Source organism: Heptranchias perlo, chromosome 15, assembly GCF_035084215.1.
Source record: "Heptranchias perlo isolate sHepPer1 chromosome 15, sHepPer1.hap1, whole genome shotgun sequence".
Taxonomy (NCBI): domain Eukaryota; kingdom Metazoa; phylum Chordata; class Chondrichthyes; order Hexanchiformes; family Hexanchidae; genus Heptranchias; species Heptranchias perlo.
Genome location: NC_090339.1, coordinates 23,306,841 through 23,328,720, shown reverse-complemented (window position 1 = coordinate 23,328,720; position 21,880 = coordinate 23,306,841). Strand labels below are relative to the sequence as shown.

General features: G+C 39.2%; 1 protein-coding gene across 2 annotated transcripts in view; it reads left to right on the top strand.

The window, feature by feature from the left end:
• Window positions 1–21,537, top strand: part of LOC137332895 (kelch-like protein 4) — a 286,378-nt gene extending 264,841 nt beyond the window's left edge. For both annotated transcript variants that reach the window (XM_067996887.1, XM_067996888.1), the window contains exons 8-11: window positions 6,797–6,959; window positions 13,575–13,787; window positions 15,049–15,220; window positions 17,802–21,537. In XM_067996887.1, coding sequence (XP_067852988.1) covers window positions 6,797–6,959; window positions 13,575–13,787; window positions 15,049–15,220; window positions 17,802–17,861 — 608 coding nt within the window. In that variant the 3' untranslated portion in view covers window positions 17,862–21,537. The remainder of the gene's footprint in view (window positions 1–6,796; window positions 6,960–13,574; window positions 13,788–15,048; window positions 15,221–17,801) is intronic.
• The last annotated feature ends 343 nt before the right edge of the window (window positions 21,538–21,880 follow it).

The window sequence follows — 21,880 nt, the reverse complement described above, 5'->3', positions numbered from 1 at the left end:
ACATCAAAAAGCAGCCCATGACTGATCGCTGTAATAGATTGACCTGATAGCAGCACTCAGCAGCACAGGGGAACCATTTCCATTTAAGTGAGAGGTCATTTTTTCTTTTACGTACCACTCAATTAGTGCAATTGCCTTATAGTCCCATTAATCCATCAAATAAGGTTCAGTGATTTTTTTATACAATATGGATTTCCATGTCAGAATCATATTCATGTTGTAATGGCATTCAGGTTTGTCATTTTTTTCAAATATACCTCTTAAGCTGAAAAAAATCAGTTTCATACAAACTGCTGCTTCCCCCACCATTCAGATAATCAGGCATTGCCAAGCATCACCGTGGCGATATGACTGGGCTCAGGTATGTTACCCCCCCACCCCAATTGTTGAATAGCCAAACAACACTCACACCTAGATTTTCCTATTGGTGTTACTTTAATACTGGCTGTCAAAAATTCCAATATTAAAAACTAGCTGACCTGTCAATGCGCATGTCTGAATGATCGATATCTGGTTAAGCTACTGTAGAGTGACCAGCACTATTGTATCTGTACTCCAGCAAGGAGTAAATACCTTCTGGATCAAAAATGGAGAAAATTGGTGAGATTAAATAAATCCTAGCTGTCTCACCCATTTTTCATGCCAAGTAAATTAATTGGTTCATTGTATAGCCAGAGTCATATCTGTTGATTTAAGTAATTGTGTCATGAAAGTGTCAGGAAAATGGAAACAATTTTACAACACCAAGTTATAGTCCAACGATTTTTATTTGAAATCTACAAGCTTTTGGAGGCTTCCTCGGACAATTACCTGAGGAAGGAGGAAGCCTCCGAAAGCTTGTAGATTTCAAATAAAAATCGTTGGACTATAACTTGGTGTTGTAAAATTGTTTACAATTGTCAACCCCAGTCCATCACCGGCATCTCCACATCAGGAAAATGGAACACAGTCTGAATTTCTTAAAAAAATTATTGTGATTTTTTTTCCAAGTTCTTAGTTCTTCAAAAGAAGAGTGGTATGGGTAATGTCAAGCGATAGGGCAAGAGATATAATAATTTTAAGCTACAATTAGTTGTCCATCGTATTTCATCCTCCTTTTTCTGCCAATTTTTTTCTCTCCTCAAGGCATGACTCCTTAGCGGAGTATGATTGCCCTCCTGTACCTCACCCAAGTGGCAATTCTTCCTGTGTAAGCCTCGACAGTGAATGTGATCCGGCTATTTGACCATTGAGGGAGCAACACTGCTAAGGCTAATCCTGTCCTTAGCTGATGTCTACATGCACACACTTTTGAGCAGAATTCCCTTCTAAGTCTGGGAGAAATCTGAAGCTAATTTGCAGAACTCCTAGAGCTATTGCAACATAGTCTGGGGATCGGACTTGGAACCATTCTACTCTGTAGTGCTCAGATGCTCTGCTTTCATTGCTGACCCATTTGGGCAGTTAATGGCTTTTCTATCATTCAGCATTAAATCCAAATTTGCACATTTGCCACTGGTTATTATTTATTGATTTGTAGGACCACATTAATAGCAAAAAGAAAATAAGCTGATCTTTTCGGTCACTCATTGATGTACAATCAATGGGTTATTGGTTCAATATCAAGCACCATTTTTTTAACATCAACTCTTGCTTCATATATATATTTTGAGATGGAAGGGCTTTCATCTGAAGAAGTGGAAGTCTGGACTCTCTACCAGTTAGGCACTGAGCGGAGCACCATGTCGGAAAATGTATTGGCTCCAAATTTCGAAAGACTCTATTCCTGATAATGCATGCTGATGCCCGTCAGTGCTGACCCCTGGCCTATGCACCTATGCCATCTTCTTCCAGTAAAGTAGGATTGATTCTGGGTGGTGATATTGTCACTGAATGTCATCATTGTGAATTGCACCTGCCTTTTCAGCGGGACAACTTGAGATTTCTGAAATATATTTCCAATCTCTGAATGATTAACTGTGGTTGTTTCTCGTTGAATTCCATGTCTGTATTTTACTTACCATACTAGTCCCTGACTTCAGTTCCAAATATGTGGAACATCTGGATTGGACCAGCTATATTCACCGCTCACATTTTACTAACTTGGGATTGTACTTAGGACCTTTATTCAGCAGTTTTACAAAGAGATGGGCATGAACTTGCTCTCAAAAGGACAACAGGAGTACATGAGATCTCACAAATAAAGCAAACTCAATTTCTTCCCCCTCCTTCACATCATTTGGGGTTGGTGTTGGCTTGTCCCTTTAAAGATAAAATCCCAATCTACATTAGCACAGTATCACTTTCTCTAATCCCTTCATGCTATTTTAACACATTGAAGAATGGAAGCTGCCATTTGTGTCTGGAGTTATAACGAAGTTAATATTAAAAGTAATAGTTTTTAGTAAATGACTAGTTGGTCTCCCGTGGCATTGCACATAGGGAGTTAGACCAAGTGTAGTCTTAAGGTGAAGTGAGATTAAATGGTGGGGGATAATTGGACCAGAGTGCACTATTGTCATTTAGCCTTCATTTTGATATTTCCATTATGAATTCCTTTGACCACATTGAGACTGGAAACTGTGTAAACTATGTAGCACCTCCACTGGGGGAAGAGTATAAACACAGCATGATGAGTTTGCATTGACAATTTCCATTAGAAATTTAGATATAGGAATTTATAATGGAAAAAGGTGACAGGAAGTGCATCATAAGAATGTCAGATTTTTGACATATTACAGATATATCTGCTTTAGTGGGGTAGGGGAAGGAACATCCGATTCTGGACAATTCACTGGGAGAATAGTTTCTATACGGAACTGTCTGGTGTCTTGTGGCCTTGTAGCTGAATACGCATCAATTGTCTCTGGTAGAACTGACAGGTTGGTCTTTCTGATGTGGAAGTGAGTATCATTTTTTTTTGTTGCCAGTATAACACCAATAGATATCGGGTGTTAACACTACAGGAAGACGTACATGCTTCCCACTGGAACTTCTGCATGAATACTGGGAATTTGAAAATTAATTTGAAGTGAAATCCAATCAAACTCTCACTACTATCGATAGCAACACAATTCCCAAAATCACTAAATAATGTTAAAGCATTTTAAGCTGATTCTAAGATCTAAAAATATCTGCAAACGAGATTGATTTGCCATTTTGGGACACCTTTATTTATAATTATTATGCAGCATGCAATGGTTGTAATTGTAATGTCATTTGCTATAAGGTTGAAATATCTATGTTTTGACCAGATAAGATAATTCACATCATTGAACAGGATTTCCATGTAACAATTAAATATGTTATTATTAACTCTCACAAGCTTCAATATCTTAAAATTAGAAAATTCTGTCAACTTGGCTTCATCTTAGCTTCTCAGTTTTAAAAAGTTCTTTCAAGTTTCTACTTGATATAAATTGAATTCCACACCATTCATAGAACACGAGCTGATTTTAATATCCCTGGCAATTAGATGCAAAGGAGGGAAATATCTCATGTTCCGTGTTTGTTATGGCAGTCAGCAGTACAAATTATTTTAGTGCTGATAAAATATTCTGCACATTTATGAGCTTGTAATTTTCTTCTCTAAAAATCTTTGCTCAATCCAATTCATAATTCAGCTTCCTTCACTCAGTCTTTACTACACAGTACCAGTGTATTTTATATTTCCCATTGTTTTCAAATATACAATAGTTACTGAGCAGTACACTTCCCCTCAGAATGAGTCACCCTTGGCTCAGTGATAGCACTCCTGTCTGAATCAGAAGGTCATAGGTTCAAGCTCCACTCCAGAACTTGAGCACATAATGTAGGCTGACTCTTCAGTACAGTGCTGGGGGAGTTCCACATGGTCGGAGGTGCCATATTTCAGATGAAGCATTGAACCGAGGCCCCATCTTTCTATTCAAGCGGGCGTAAAAGACTGTTTGAAAAAGCGCAGTTGAGTTCTCTGGTGTCCTGGCCAACATTTATCCCTCAACCAACACCATCAAAAACTGGTTACTTATCGCATTGCTGTATGTGGGACACTGCTGTATGCAAATTGGCTGCTATGTTTACCTACATAAACAACATACTGCAAAAACTAATTCAATGGCTGTAAAGCACTTCTGGAACATTCTGAGGACTTGAAAGGTGCTCTATAAAATACAAGCTCTTTCTTTCTTACTCTACATTTTCCATTCTTTTCAGTTATACAGTAGTTTCTGTACAGTGCACTTTTACTCTCTATGCCCAGCTGGTTCAGCTCCGTTTTTAATTTAATTTATGTTTCAGCTCAATTTTGTTTCGAAGCTGACCTATTTTTATATCTTCTTGGTTCATGAAAGCAGAACAGTTTTGAACTTGTATTGATATAACAGCTTAAATTTTAACAGTTCCAAAGCCAATTTCCAAAGCTAGCTGCATGGAAACATATATTGCTGACCATAATATTGTACTAGTTTTGCTCCCCCAGTGTATAAGAACTATCAAAATTCCTACTTTGGCACAAAGAAGTTAATACCTTGAAATGGCTGTTTTAATCAATCTGAGTAATTGTTTCTTGTTTCACTGATCAAATAAATAGAAACTGTCACACAGTAAGAATACCCCATAGTTAGTAGACTAGCAAATTACTTATTATTTACAGTCTATGGGAAAACAGCATCAACGCTAGCTCATTAGCATCATAAGTATTTATCATCTCATAGTCCGCCTTTCAAACTTGTGTGAATACACTATGGGGTTTCTGCAGATCTTCTGCCAAAGTTACGGTGGACAATCTGGCTAACTCCTGTGGAAATTCAACCTTGAAGCTTTTAAAAGCCCAAGATTAAAATTAACTCTTCTTCCCAAGTCCTTACTGTGGAAAATGGTCAAAAGATCACAAAGATCACAAAATATGGCAGTGATAATGGACCAGATGCAGAATAAAATGTCTCTATTTTGCCCCAATAATGTCCCTTAATCCTAGATTCTGTGAAGTACCACTTCCACATGAGCGTGGATTTTTCCATTTCCCATACCCGCTGTAGTAAAGCCTTTCTCAATAAGACTGCCAACTTTATGCTAAACTGTGGTAAGTTTTGTGCTGGAGGACTGTATCTGTTAGAAGCTGGGTTAAAACTATTAATTTCACATAGCAACCTTACAGACAGTAAAAAGAAGACTTTTATCTTATCAATTCAGGATAGATTTGAACATAGGTCCCACAGCTGAGAGGACTAATTAGTGGGTCGCATAAGTTCCAAAGTATAAACTTCTAAAGAAATACTGCAGATATACTGCTGAATTTCTACTCATGTTTTATTAAAGGAGCATAAACTTCTTCTTAATGCATTTGGCAAATTCTTTGTTGTTGCCTCACATGTATTATATGTTGAAGTAAATTGTCTTGAAGCACCCCATTGCATCATTTCCACATGACAATACTCCTAACTCAGCAAAACATTTTATTCACAGATGGGGCTCCATTAATTCGAAGAAAGAAATAACTTGCAATTATATACCACATTTCATGACCTCAGGATGTCCCAAAGCGCTTTACAGTCAATGAAGTACTTTTGAAGTGTTGCCACTGTTGTAAAGTAGGGAGATTTAGAAATTAGAAGGCAGAAATTCACCACTTCACTCTATTCCACTCCACTCCCACATTTATACCCCCGCCACAATTCAAATTCAGATTCCAAGTATTTGATCTGTACATTGCATTATCTGATTTTCCTATCTCCTACATAACCACCTAACAACTTACTGACTGAGACGTAGCTTTGGCATGAAAGGCTGGTTCTGGGAAGGACCAAGCATTGTGAAGTCCTTCAACAATCTGCCCGAGTCACCAAATGATCTCCATAAAGGCATTATGGGTTTGCACCATAGATCTATCAGTGCGGTGTACTATTATGGTTCAGCATCTCCTAAGAGGACTGAAGTCCACTTGTGGTAGTAAAATAGATAACTTGTCATCAGGAAGCTGATCTGCATTAGACCTCGAATTCTAAATACAAATCTCTTAGACACTTCAACAAGCTTAATCCTTGTTTTTCTTCAATTCACTGTTCATAGCTTATGCAGTTATGATTGCTCTATTAATGTACAAATGCAGGATTAGAGAAGTTATAGTGACGATGACGTAACTTATTGTTACACTTTTCAGTATAAAGATGGACTGGTTGCTGAACAAACATATGCCATTGTTAGGTTTTTTAGTGTGGTATTATTTTAAAAATGGTCCCAAGCCTTAAAGGCTGTTCATTCTGATCCACTTTCCATATTGTGGAATATTTCAGAAGTTACTACACTTTGATTTGTTCCTTTCTCTTTCTACAATATCCTCTCACCATGATGCTAAAGAAAACAAAAAAAAATAAAAGTTTACATCATACAGAAAATTCCACAGCAAAATGCAGTATTGTACAACATAAATCATATGCATGGAATAGTCATCACTACAGTGGGACTCGAAATGGCTGAGGTGAAAGAACTGGTCCATAAGGTTAGATTAGTTCTGGTGATGAGTTCTCATTCTTGAGTTCTCTTAATTAAATCCTTAACTTTTCTAGTTGTGTCTTAGTGGTCATTCTGAAGGGCTTAATGTAATTCTGTTGTGCTTTGTGTGTTTTCATGAAGATTGATTTATGTTCCATTTGGACCTATTGACATTTCGTGCTTTGTGATCTGTGTTGCACAATGTTGTGTTTTGCGATTGAATTTTTCTGTATGTTGTGAAGCTGATTCTTTTTTAAGCTGTAATATACACTTAACAGCCACCACACTAAATATGAAGTGTTCTAATACTCTAACACATACATGGACAATTTTACTTCTGTTTCAGGAGTAGCAGTACTTGAAGGACCAATGTATGCAGTCGGTGGACACGATGGATGGAGTTACCTTAACACAGTAGAAAGATGGGACCCACAAGCCCGTCAGTGGAACTATGTTGCCAGCATGTCAACTCCAAGAAGCACTGTGGGAGTTGCAGCATTAAATGGCAAGTAAGTAGTTGCATTGCAGACTGATTGTGTCAAATCTTTGCATCGACTCACCAACAAATCACACATATGACTTTTCAATAGCATAACTTTAATCTAAACCCAACAAATGTACCTAATGTTCGATGATATAATGAGTATTGTGCTGCAGAAAACTCCAATAGGACTGAATGTCTGGATTCGTTATACTAGAAATCATTAATGCTCCATTTTCCAATGAAGAAAAACTTCAAAATTGCTGGAAATCCGAAATAACAACAGCAAGTTTTGGATGTACACAGCCGGTCAGTCAGCAACATGGAAGCGGTAGGAAGAGAAAGGCTAAGGATTTGTGATCACGAAGGGTATGCACAAGGATGTCTGACATGTTTTTCATTTATATTTGGTTTATGCTAAAGTCACATTAAATGTTATCATTCTCACCACTACTGCCACGTCTTGCCCATCCTTGACTTGCTTTTGTGATAGCACCCTTTCATGTGCTTCACCATTAATGGCGACACATGATGCCACCCAGTGGGTCACTTTACAGTGGGTGTATGTGTAGTCGCTGAATTGTTTTGTGCGGGGTTGGGGGGAGGCGGCTAGTGTTGGTGCTGGTCTTTCCAGGTGGTGTGAGGACTGGACTCTTTTCACTTTCTGATCTTACGAGAACCGTTCACATATGAGTGACTCCCTGGCCTCATGAGCACCCAGGTGAGCCACTGCACTGCCCATGGGTTCGTCTTCCTCCTCCTCCTCCTCCCCCTTCTCCTCCTGTTCCTGCTGCTCCTCAATGTGGATGACAGATGTGGTTATTGGATGATGGGATGGGGCCTCCTCAAGCGGCACCCCTCTCTGTTACTTCATGTTGTGCAGGACACAACACATTACTGTAAAGCGACCCCACACTGTCTGGTGCGTAATGAAGCGCTCCCACAGAACGATCGAGGCACCGAAAGTGCATCTTGAGCAGCCTTATCGCATGTTCAATTATAGACCTGGTGGCGTTGTGGCTGTTGTTGTATCAACGCTGTTGCTCACTGATGGGGTTCCTCAGACGTGTCATGAGCCACATGTGCAGGGGGTATCCCTTGTCCCCTAGGAGCCAGCCCTTAAAGGTGTTCAGTGCATGGAAGAGGCCCGGGATGTCGGATTCCCTCAGAATGAATGAATCTTGGCAGCTGCCAGGGAATCTGGCGCACACGTGAAGGAATCTTTTGCGGTGGTCGCAAACGAGCTGAGCGTTGATGGAGTGATACCCCTTTCTGTTGATGAACAGTCCTGGGTCCTGTGGAGAAGCTCAGATTGCTATCTGCGTGCAATCGATTTCACCCTGTACATGTGGGAAGCCAACTACAGAGTAGAATCTCACTGCCCTCTCCATCTGGCTGAGTTCGTCCATGGGGAAGTTGATGTATTGCGAAGTCCTGCAAAACAAGCTGTCGGTGACCTGTCTTCTGCACTTGTGTGCAGACGACTGAGAGACCCTGGTGATGTCACCGGTGGCACCCTGGAATGATCCGGAGGCGACTGGTAATGAGATGCCGCCAGGCCCAGCCGGGAGCAGCTCGGCATTAAGGAGGCTGCAGATGTCTGCGACCACCTGGTGACTCACTCACAGCCTCAGTATGCACTGCTCCTCAGAGAGGTCCAGGAAATGAGCCTCAGTCTGCAGACCCTCTGGCGAGGGTAATGCCTCCTGTGACGTCGCTCCCTCTGTTGTTCCCCTCTGTGCTCTTGTGCAGGTGACTGTGGCACAGCACTGTGTTGTGGAATTCCAAGTGGCGGAAGTGCACTGGCGAGGATGGTGATGTTGCTTGTCCTCGGATGTAGTGGCGAATGCAGCCATCACGCCCCCCACTCCCCCCATCCTGATGGTGTCAGTTTGAGGGGGTCCGAAAAGTTGGTCAGTATTTGTAAACAGAACAATTCTGAGTGGAAACCAAGAATTTTCATTCTAAACATAAAAGATCTCCCAGTCAAAAGTTCGCCTGAGAGAACTGAGTGCCCTGCTGTATTAACTCACCTTTTATCCCCATCTATCAAACATGGATTTAAATGTCCAAATGGTTGCCGGCTTAAACACGGCTCCTTCACCATGGCGTTTTTCAGAGGCCACGGGAAACACGCTGAGGAAGAGTTAAAATCCTTTCCCTGCCTCAATCAACATAAAATTAAGTACTTTAACAAGTTCAGCTGCCTTAATTACTGCTTTAAATACCTTCCTGCTGACTTTAATTGCCGGCGGGACTTCTGGCTTCCTGAAGTGCGCGCGCACCCAGATGTGTCTGGGTCAAACGTGGAAGTCGGCGGGTTGAAGCCGGGATTCATTCCCACTCCGGATTTCTCCCATTTTCTTTGCCCCCACGCTCCCAGCGCACCCGGACTTGGCTTTTAATATTGAGCCCCACCTGCTTTAGGCGCTCTTGTTTATTCAGCGAGCAGCTGAGCCATATAGACCAGGAAGGAAAGTTAGGTTAAGTCATTGATCTGTGCTTAGATAACAGCTGCACCCCTGGGGTTATGGACCATAAAACTGTCCAGCGTTTTCACCCACAATTTCTGTCCAATAACCTCTACTGGAAATGTGTAAGGACAGAATGAGGATTGCTTGTGATGCCTCCATGAAGAATATTCTGCCAACACTTGCTGTCAAGTCTAATCCTTTCATGATGCCCACTTGGGCAAGGTATAGCAGTGTGATTGGTGCCAAGGGAACCAAAGGCAAGCAAGGAATCAACATCTGCAGGAAAAGAGAAGAATGGAGAAAACTGGAGAGAAAAAAAAGGAAAAAAGAACGAGTAGCATTTTCTCCCAATGAATCGGGAGAGTCACAAATTAGGCCAAAAATGATGTGGTGTGACCCCATTAGTTTCTATGGAAACTACAGCATACAGCTGACATTAATTCACTACCATTTACTCTGAAAGAATTTGAACAGGTGAAATGTTGCATAGTGCACCCATGTGGTGAGCTCTTTAGAAACTGGATTGTTCCAGCTGGTAACAGGGAGAGTATCAGCATCACCATTAATTCACACATTACTTAACCTAAAGGATTGCCAAGTTTGAAGAAATTTGTTTTGTCTCTATTGTCCTTATCTGTTTTTTACAATGTATAAAAGGCTCAAAAGATAAATGACTCATTTCATTCCAGTTTAAAAATAATCAATAATCAATGTAAAAATAAAACACCTCTAGCTGTAAAGGATTCATTAAAAAAATTCACAAACTGCGAGGCTCACATGTTTAAAATTCATACTGAGCAAACTCTGCATGCACTGCTTGCAGTAACAGAGTTCTAAAGAAAGAACTTGCATTATACAGCACCTTTCATGTTGTCAGGACATCCCAGAGTATTTTACAGCCAATCAATTACTTGTGAATTGTAGTCACTGTTATTTTGTGGGCAAACATAGCATCCAATTTATGCACAGCAAGGTCCCACTAACAGTAGTCAGATAAATGCTGACCAGGACATCTGGAGAACTCCCCTGTTCTTCACATTTTCCATTTGTCTGAGTAGGCAGATGGGACCTCATCCAAAAGACAGCACCTCTGACTTTGCAGCATTCCCTCAGTACTGCACTGAATTGTGTCATTCTAGATTATGTGGGGCTTGAACCCACAATTTTCTGGCTCAAAGGCATGAGTCCTAACACTGAGCCAAGCTACTGATGTACTTTACTGGCAGCTAATGAAAAATACAAAATACCAACAACCCATGACATTCTTGACATAGTAAAACATTAAATTATTACGGAGCTCTTTAACAATCTTATTTATTGCAAATTAAAAATGGTTAGCTGGCAATATCAGAAATAGTAAAGTGTACACCAGTGTTATTTCAAGATAAGTTTATGTATAACTGGCACAGTTGGATTAACCAGGTCAGTGACTTCTCGATGACTTGGCTGTTCATATTATCATGTAGTTTGATCAGAATGAGGCACACTGTTGTGACATGAGATGGTGTTTGCTAGGTATTCTGGGTAACTGCTCTTCCTCCTCCCTCCCACAACTACACACGGAATGTTCCACATTTAGTCTTTGTTAGTTGATTTTTTTTCTCCCCCCCCACAAAATAATGGGCCAGATTTTGCTGCAGCAGGGCATCTAACGGCATCTGCCATTGGTTAGACTTCCCCCTGCACCCTTCAGCTCAAAACATTTTTGCCCACTAAGTTGCTGAAAGTGTGAGCTGATAATGGGGCAGCGAGGGAAACAGGGCATCTGGGACCTGCATGTCAATGGTGAGGCAGACAGCGAAATGCCGTTTTCACGAAGCTAACAGTGGAGCAGCTCAACTTGGTCGGCAACTTTTAGATATTGGCATTTCACCGCATATCTGTTCCTCACCTGAAGTTGCTGTACCATTTATGCATAAATAACAGTGAGTGCCATTAGTCTCAACATTATTTTGACAGCAAAATCTGGCCCAATGTTTGTAGATGATGATCACAAAAGTAAATTCTGATCAGTTCATTTATAAACGTGGACCTTGCTGTTTCTTTGATCGTCACTTGGCAATGAGCTCCAGAAATATGGAAGCTTTGTCTTACACATTTAACTTTATAATGAATTTGGGTGACACATCACAAAATCATGGGCTATATATTTTAGTTATGATGTACTACACAATGCTTCACATCAGAATGTCAAGAGATTAGGAGGTGTGCTTCTCATCTGGGAATAGAAAAAAAATCCAACACACATGAAGCAGTTAAACTAGAGTCAACCATTTGACAGGGCTCAAAGTCAGGGCCTCATCCATTGCTTTCCCCAATATCAGGGGAAGGTCCACGCTGTCTAAATGCCGAAACAGGATTGCCAATATATAGGAGAACCCTGAGCGCTCAACGTGCCCACGGCCAGAAAAAAGGCAGCCAATGTTGCCAATGATAGCTATTCACATTTGCAGCTGGTAGCAGGGCTGCCTGTAGAGGTGCATTGGAAAACCATGTGTTCAGGCAGTTCTCCATTTCTCCAATGGAAGTACTGCAGCCTCATAGATACGTTTACATTACAACACTGCAGCTGAAGTCAAGGCTGCTGTTGGCAGCAGCCTTGCATTATATCACATCGAAACTTGTGCTTCTTACACAATCACAGTCATTTTTGATAACACCACATAGATTAACCTTGCATGGCAAGGCTGTTGGATGCACAACTAACAGCATCGTGCCAAATGATAATACCAATCTGTATCAGCATGGGAACAGCAAACAGTTTATGTAATAAGAGCTCAAGACATGTATAAATTTATAGGGAAAAGTAGTGTCAGGAACATACCATGAGGAGTGTTTTCATTCAGGTTTCTCACCAATTTATAGAGAGAATGATAAAAAGTGGGGGTTTAAGACATAATGAGCAAAAACTTGCAACAGATTGAAGAACAATTACATGGTCAACATATATATTACAGTAACAATTTGACTCTGGAGTGAAATCCGCCTTGGGTTCATTCTGGATAAAAAATGAAGACTGGCCAATACATGTTGAAAAACTTCACATGGGGAAAGACACTAAAACAAAAATATTCAGGAACAGAACCAATGATTATTTATATCACTTGTCACTTTACTAGTGGCAGCCATTCTACTCTCTAATTCTCTAATTCCATCAGGATCAATCACATTAAATGGAATAAACTATTTGAAGGATTTATTAATACTCCACATAGACTGATCTTTAATCTTGTCCATTGCTCCTTGGGAAAAGAACAGAACTGAATAAGATTTAACAATGTAAAAATATTACTTGGAATTTAATCACTGCTAATTAAAACCTTACTCCCGAAGTATTGAGGGAGGCAGTAAAACTTTATTGATTTAAGCCATTCTGACATCATAGTATCTAATGAGTCCCCACAAAATCATGACATCTCTTGCAAAGTCCTATCTATTTAATAAAACTGCTTGTAAACCTTATTAAAAAAAACTCTTCCCCTCCTCCTCTTGTCACATAACAACTGAAAGGAGACAGCAAATCTGCTCACCAGAAGTAATATGGACAAATCCAGATCTTGCCTCTATTTTTCTTAAATACGGATCACATTCTACCTGACTTGCATTCATTTCTTCCCCCACTTTCCCCTTCCCAAATGTTCTTCTCTCCTCTCCCAAAGTGATGATATGTGCTTGGGTATGGTTCCAGGAGTTTTGGCAGCCTTGTGGTATCTCAGTAAAGTTGCTATTTTTCATGCATTAACCTTGATAGTGAGTGCCTATTTTACCATGGTGGGCATCACAGCTGAGTCTAATTTTGTCTTCACTTGACATCCATACCCACATGCATTCTAGCAGGGGTCTGAAGAGGGACGAGCAGGAACAGCAGTTGATTTGTCCCCTCTCAAACTGGGGACACTGAGTCCAATTACAAAACCCTTATTGCCAACATCCCGGCTGAGATCACCTAACTCAGCACAGATCAAAAATCCCCTTCTCATATGCATTTATGTTCAAATTTGCAAAATGAAGAAAAAACAAATTCAGTAATTCTTCCAAAGAACCTGTAACTTGAATTTAATTCTCAGTGGTTCCACTGGACAATCCAGGGGTCTAACCATATTCTCAAGGCTCTCATTTAATTTTGTGTGTGTTGTGAAATCCTAAAGATGAATGTTGTGTTTTTGTAGGCTGTATGCAGTAGGTGGGCGAGATGGCAGCTCATGTCTACGATCAATGGAGTGTTTTGACCCTCACACCAATAAATGGAGCATGTGTGCACCCATGTCGAAGAGAAGAGGAGGGGTGGGAGTTGCCACATGCAATGGCTTTCTTTATGCGGTGGGAGGACATGACGCCCCTGCTTCCAACCACTGCTCTAGGCTGTCAGACTGTGTGGAACGGTAAGAATGACCAAATCTGTTTTTTTTTTTTAATTGTCCTTCCAGTTTACTCCCTTCCTTTCCTGAAGGCACAGACTCATGTTGGGCAAATGGTTCCAATGCCACAGGCCAATTTCAAGAATTGAGAAATCAGGCAAGTTATGATCATGGCAAAAAGAAAATGCACCTTGTTGTACAATGTTGAAAAGAAAAGTAACGAGCATTGTTTGATAGTTTGGTGCATCTTCCTGGAACAATACTTTGACATTTCATACGACCTCTGGAATTTCAGCACAGAATGAGGCCATCCAGCTCATTCTATCTCTGCCCCTGTTAGCTATCTACTCAAACACCATTTCCCTGTACTCTTAATATTTTTCTTGTTCAAGTGTTTGTCTAATTTGAACTTAAATATTGTGATTGAATTGGTTTCAATAGATGAAAACATTCTTTTAACCTCCCTTTTAAAGCTTCTAGTACTAACCTTAAATCTATTTTACTGAATCACCAGCCTATGGAAGTAATTTTCAATATATACCTTCCGAAAAACCTTTCATATTTTTGAACACTTCCACTAACCAGTGAGCACAACCCTAGTTTTTCACTAATTTAACTATAACCTCTTGTTCCTGGTAAATCTACGTTGCAGCTTATCCCTGGCTCCAATACCCTTTCTGTAATGGGGCGGCCAAAACTGCATACAACAGGGTAAGTTTTGAGAGGCTCTGTTCCAAGTGTGGTACCTTGCTCGATGAGCGTACGGGTCATAGAATCAAGCATGGAGGTCAGCACATCCAATTCATGCCACTCTCAATATTCTGGTGTTGGGAGCCTCATTCTGCAATATCAACCCAAGCATTCCAACTGTGGCCCAACTATTATCTTCTGCAATTTCATCCTTACCTCCTTGCTTTTGTATTTAAAATCCAGATTTCCATTTGCCTTTTCATGGCATTTGCCCAGTCTCCGTTTAATTAATTGGAAGTGGAAATTAGTTTTCCTTACAGATGTGATCAGATTATTTTCACTGTTCAATCTTTTTGCAACAATGCAAGTATATTTTATTATATATCAAACCTGCACATTAATGTTTGAACAATAAAGAATGAACTTGCAAAGGTTTCAAAATGGGAAGAATGTAAGCAAATTTGCCTAATTCATAGCCGACCACTCTTACAGGCATAAACTAGTACAATTTGTTCTGCAAATATTACATTTAAATATCTGTCACATTTAGATTGACCAATTTTATAAACTAAATATTTTATTTTTAAATTTGTAGGTACGATCCCAAAACAGACACCTGGACAACCGTGGCACCTTTAAGTGTTCCAAGAGATGCTGTTGGAGTGTGCCTCCTTGGGGACAAGCTATATGCTGTGGGAGGATACGATGGACAGACCTACCTAAACACTGTAGAATCTTACGATGCACAAAATAATGAATGGACAGAGGTAATAGATCACCAGGAACAAAATAGAAAATAAAATAGATTTGCAGCTGCATAAAACTTAGAATGATTTATCTAGAACATTTTAATTAAAAGATAAATCTAAGAAAGCACTATTATACCATGATAAGGTATCATCAGTGATGTAATAAGTTCTTGCAAGGACACTTCAAATGCATCAACTGTATAGGTCAGACGGTGCTGTGGGAGTGTGCCAGATCCAATTCTGCCTTTATGGACGCAAATGCCCACAGTCGGCTATACAATATGGAGAACTGTGCTAATCACTGAAAGGTGTAAGCCCTTTCATGGCCTAAATATATTAACTGTTAGGTACAGGGTACAACTCCCCATCTGTGAAAGCAAGTACCTATGCTAAAGGTTATCTTTGAAAGAAACAAAGGGGTGAAAAATAATGTTCAAATATGATGAAAGTGGTGACATTCAGACCTGTGGTACAAACTCAATACTCAATTTTCCCCTGCTTTGGATTACATAATCAGTTTAAAAAGCAGCAGCCTCTTTAGGGGAACAATTCCATATTCATGATGGTGCTAATCTGTGTTTGCAATAAGTAATGTGAGGCAAAATGTTTTTCAGTGCAGTGTCTTGTGCTTCTGCAACTCTTTAGTGCACTTGGTATCTGCTACAACAACACTTAGCCGCAGCTAACAGTAACTCACCGTTCAATTTATTTTCCATCCGTATGTGTGGAAAATGCACCTCGAGAGTGAAATTCCTCCTGTCGATAATCTGTGGCAGGATGTGAGTGTGAGTACAGAGTGGCAGGATGTGAGTGTGAGTACAGAGTGGCAGGATGTGAGTGGGAGTACAAAATGGCAGGATGTGAGTGTGAGTACTGCATGGCAGGATGTGCGTGTGTGCACAGAGTGGCAGGATGTGAGTGTGAGTACAGAGTGGCAGGATGCAAGCGTGTGTACAGAGTAACTGATTTCAGCCGAAGGAGCAGGGGGGTCGTTACCTATTTCAATTTGGCCTCAGTGTCCCTGAACTGGGAAAGAGAAAAATCTGGTGATCATTTAGCCACTCTGTTGGAAAGTGTGCATGTTTGGACATTGGTGATGGCAGGACAGGCTGTGATACCCGAAGATTGGAATAGCCTGCTAACATTTATTGTCTAGCTTCACACACAAAGAATTGAGAGGTCTGGGAAGATATCTGGGATCCGAGAAATTGTATTTAAGCAGGAATCAACCCCTTCAGCAATGAAGAAGGGGTGAAAATTGGCAAAAAAAATAGGGGGAAACAAGAATAAACTACTTAACAATCATCAAGCATGATATGAGTTTGAGCTCTGGTAATAATTACAGGAAGGGAGGCTTATAGGAAAACAATGACAAGTTCCTTAGGGAACGTTAATAAAACTTAACTCAACAAAGCCTGTAATACCAAAGTAGTATGAAAGTCTTGTTCGCAAAGGACAATTGGAACTCCCTCTCATCAGTAAAATAGTCTGTTAATTCTAAAGGTTTGGATTGCTTTAGAGGAGCAAATAATCTCTACATGGTTTAAATTCATTCTGGGTGAGTGCAACAGACGTTTATTCAGTAAAATTCAATTGAGTGGATTAATGTTTTTATTTTTAATTGAGCAGATCAACATTGTCTCGGTGGGCAGTGGAAATTCTATTCAATTGCCAAAGCAAAAAAACAGTTGTAAGTTTCAAAGTGGGAAGATATTGACAACATAATTCAACATTCCATTAACTTTTTTTCATATGGCCTCATCTCTCAGTATATTTACAGAAATGTACTTTACAAAGACCAGCTAAAAATAAATTAAGACAGAACAACCACCTATACTTCCCATAACTGTTACTAGAAACATTTCATTTGTAGCCAAAATTCTGAAGAACTAGTCCTTCTTGCTTGTGGCAAAAATGAGCAAATACAGTAAAATGATGATGCACTGATCTCTTACACAATTTGTAAGTTGCAGCTTTAGTTTAGTAGGTAATAAAATCTGTGTGAAGATATGATTTACACACTGGGGTTTAAAGTACTAAAAATAAAAATAAAATTGTAACATGAGAATTCAAATCTGGTTCGTAAACAAGTAAACTAATTGTGTGTTTACAGGGAAATACCCACATTTGTGAATATTAGTGGCTCAATTTAATTGGATTTTGTTACATGTACTACAACTTTCTTTTTTTTTAAACAAACTTGTGCATGAGTTTGGCTCAGTTGGTAGCACATCATCCTGTGGGCCAGAAGGTAGAGTCCCATGCCAGGGGGTTGAGCTCATAATCTACAACAACAACAACTTGCATTTATATAGCGCCTTTAATGTAGTAAAATGTCCCAAGGCACTTCGCAGGAGCGAATCAAACAAATTTTGACACTGAGGCACATAAGGAGATATTAGGACAGGTCAAAGAGGTAGGTTCTAAGCAGTATTGAGGGAATCTTGCACTGAATTGTCAGAGGTACATCCTTTGGATTTGTTTCAGTGGTTCAAGCGGCAGTTAAATACCTCATGTCACTAATTTTAAACTTTTCTAGAAGGGTCTAAAATTATGTTGATCTTAGAGACTTACTCACTGGTGTGCTTCCCACCTACAGGAGGTGCCTCTGAAGATTGGAAGAGCTGGTGCTTGTGTTGTTGTCGTCAAACTGCCATGAAAAGCTGAAAAGAATGTCTAATTTTCTACTTAAGATCACAGAGAGTCAAAAAAAAATGTGCTGTATATACAAGATCAAACATTCCAAAAACTGCATCAGCCTCACCACAGATTGAGGTGTACATTACAAGAGGCTCAGCACAGAATGAGATGTGCACTGACGGAGCCTCTCTACAGAATATATATTAATGAGCCTACTGCAGAATTAAGTGGACATTGCCAGAGCCTCACCATAGAATGAGGTGTACACTGATGGAGCTTCAAAATGAGATGAATACTACTGTAGGAACCCAGCCTCTTGAAAAACCTTATTAGTGAAGCTCTTGTTTATGACTGATTCTACTGAAGCTGGTTTACTAGTACTGTACTTAATGTAGGAGAGAATTTGAAAGATTTCATATATGTCAATGTTATTGTATGAAACATAGTATATTATAGTGAAACATGGTTTCAGTCTTTCAAGGAGGTTTCATCAATATCTCTTCAAAGATAAATTGTAAACAATCAAAATTAAGTTACACACTGGGACAACACTGTTATTTTTAAACACATTTTCCAAACTAGTCAAGAAATAGAGAAAATTCAATATCAGTCCATGCAGCTATTTTCTTACACTCAACAATTCCTTGAACAGGTCACAAAATCCCCTTCCCCTGTGAAAGCCAAAAAATATATTTCAAAACAATAATAGAAAATCATATTAGAAATACTTTAATCAAAACAGGGCTTTATGACCTTCACTCCATGAAGATATTATAGTCACCCTTCCACAGGCCCAAGTCTTAGTCATAAGAAAGGTACTAGTAAATAATCTAGAATATTGTGAGAAGGAAATCAAGTCTGGGCACTTTTCCTCAACTACTCTGTCTCCTTATTTTACCTGAGCCATCTCAATAAACTGATCATCAATAATATCACAATACAAGAGTGGGCAGGAGACTCCAGGCATACTGCAAAGCACATCCTTCACAGCCAAGAGTTGTGATACATAAAGACAGTGCCATACCCAATGCATAGTAGCTTAAAATGTTCATCCCAATTTTAAATCTTCTGTTCTATTACAGAAATATTCACCCTAAAAGGATTTTTTTTAAATGTCCAAATAGTACATTATTTAGCTTTAAACTTTTAAAACTGTGATTCCCAATGTAAAAAATACAGCAGCTTTAAACTAAAAATGAGTGATAATAAAGTGCCAGGGAATTAATAGTGCAGACACATTTTTGCAGCAGTGTTATATTATCTAAATTGATAGTGGACAGCAGATACCCATGGTGTATTATGTTTAAATGCTTCAATTTTAGTGTTGGCGTCACTTGTTTTCTGACAAGCAATCCGGGGAGGAATTCCAAAATGCGATATTATAGAAAGATTCCAAAGGTTATTTTCAATGAAGCTTGAAGCACATTTTTAAACCCGAGTAATTGCAATGACCTGATAGAATCACACAGTTTGAGGAAAAAAGCCTAATGAGGATGACAATGCAGTCACATAAGCACATTCTAATAACAGAGGACTGTCACTCTAATAATGACGTTATATCCATGCCTCATTGAGTTTGCAGGTGACCAATAATTTCTTCGCTGAATGAAACTTCAAATTATATACCATATTTTAAAGGTATCATAGAATTAATTTTACTGAGCATTAATCTAAATGTTCATACACCATGGTTATGTTTCGGAAGAGCAGCCCACACTTTCCTCACAATGACATCCTAATAAGTCTCTTTAAAGCAATGTAATGATTTCAGTGTTCTCATTTGTGATCTAAGATATATTTATACAGCATAAAATGATTATTAAATGGGCTAAGAATCATTATCAAATTGTGACTTGAAATGGTCTTTGAAGTTCGTACATTAATTAGTGTAGTAATGACAAATAAATTACACCAAAGTTAGTCATAGGCGTATTTATGTAGTGCTAGCAATGCAGAGTTATATTTATGGAGATATATAAATATACTATTTAATCCAAATGTCTATGTACATATCATATTGATATTGGCAAATGTATTATTGGTCAATCCAATTTTCTGAGCCTTTGAATGTGCCAACAGAATTACAGCAGGTATGCATAAAACTGCTGTATGGGCAAACTGATAGTGATATATCTGTATTGTGTAATATTCCACAACATTTCATACAACCATCCAGGGCAGGGAGAACATTTTGTACCTTATGAGGCCAAGACCAACACAAGTCAAAGCTGCAGTGTCCAGAGAATACACTTCTTCCTGTGGACAGGGCAAAGTTAAAGTAAATCAGCTGCAGGGGAGGTGGAGGCAATAACATTCATATTAATTTTCTAAGATCAGAGATTGGTAATAGAAAATGTGGGTTTTGCATACTTTGGATAGCGATCTTTGCCCCGGATTCTTGCTGATCATAGAATTCATAACCAAGGATAACGAGCTGAGGTCACAGTAAACATATTCAAAGCTTCCATTTCTGGTTTTCTGTCTCAGCTATTAAACAATTGACATTTTGCTTATATACTGGAAATTGTAAACTCCAGTCCTCCAAAGTTTCAACACATTCTACTTTACATTGGTCAGTCCAGATACTTTGAGTTGTCCCTGTAGTGGACTGGAACATATTTTAATAGGCCTGTAACCTTTAGTGGTCTGCAAAATCAGCTTCAAGTGGTACCAGTGTCCACTCTCACTAGAAGACAATATAAACAGGGTGTTCCTTCCATAAAGTGAGCTCTGCTCCATCCGCACTAAAAAGAAAATAACATGAGCAGTACAAATTTAATGTAAGTGGCATCCAATCCCGTCTGATACCAACATAATGTTTGAGGAGTCTGTATACACTAGAGTAATAGAACATGCAAACTATAGTAGTTAAAAATACTGCAGTGTCTCAGCATACCTAATGTACTGAATACTGTTTGCACCTGACAGTCAATTATATCTATATAGAAGGTGCTGAGATGGTGCTCCATACGTCTGCCAAAATTGATGATGTAGAGATACTTCTAGGATTTTGGGTAGTCCAGGAGCACTGAATTCTTCCAGCCCTGACATTCTAATAATGTTTACAGTTCAGCTGCCAATCTTAACTCTTGTGCTGCACCTGAAAGAAACTACTTTCAGTTTTGGAGTTAATACAGTTGACAAGAAGAGTTGTAATGGATCTGCCATTTTGTAAAAAATCATTTACAGTACAGTACACCAGTTTCTATGTAATTTTTATGCCAAATAAAAGTAAATGAGATTTAGCAAATAGATTGCAAATTAGATTTTTTGGGGGTTTCAAAAAAAAGTAAAGTTAGAAACTTTCTTCACGAGCCATCTCTGTTATCAACTGTAATCTTTTGGACAAATAGCAAACTTTTAGAAGGTTAAATGGGATGAAAAATTTCCTATTTTTATGGTCTTACAGACTAATTTTGCAACATGGGAGGCCAAAAAAATTATACTTAGATCAACTACTTACACTGCCTTTCAGTATCATCAGACTCTGCAAAGGTGATGGAGTATATATTTATGTAAGCTTGAATCTTTTCAGTACTGTAATTTATACCAAACATTTGGTCACTATAATGTGTTTTTTGTTCAGCATGCAAGGAATCTTTACTTTCTTACTGCACTCTTGGTGTATTTACCGTTAAATCTTCTGTGTTATTCTGCAGTTGTCACTTTGCAAATAAACAAAGACATTAAAATGAGCATGTCTCGCTGCTTCATTGGTTTCCAAAGCATGTAAAGTAGAATGCAACCGGGCTGTAAGGATTTGGGCCCACTTTTCCCCAGTTTTGTAAAAATCTTCTGGGGTGGCCAAACCACAAATTCTACTTGAAACAGGCTTAGAGTATGTTATAACTGAAAGATCTAGGTTATTGTGAAAAACATGTACATTGATGTACAAAATAGAGTGAGGGATTACCTGAAATCGATTGGGTTTCAGACAGGAAGGGGGCAGAGCAAGCGTAAAACCCGCCCAATGCCATTAGTTTGTGGCCGGAGCTATTTTAACTAACAGGCCTCATTTGTATCCCACTGGCCGGCTGC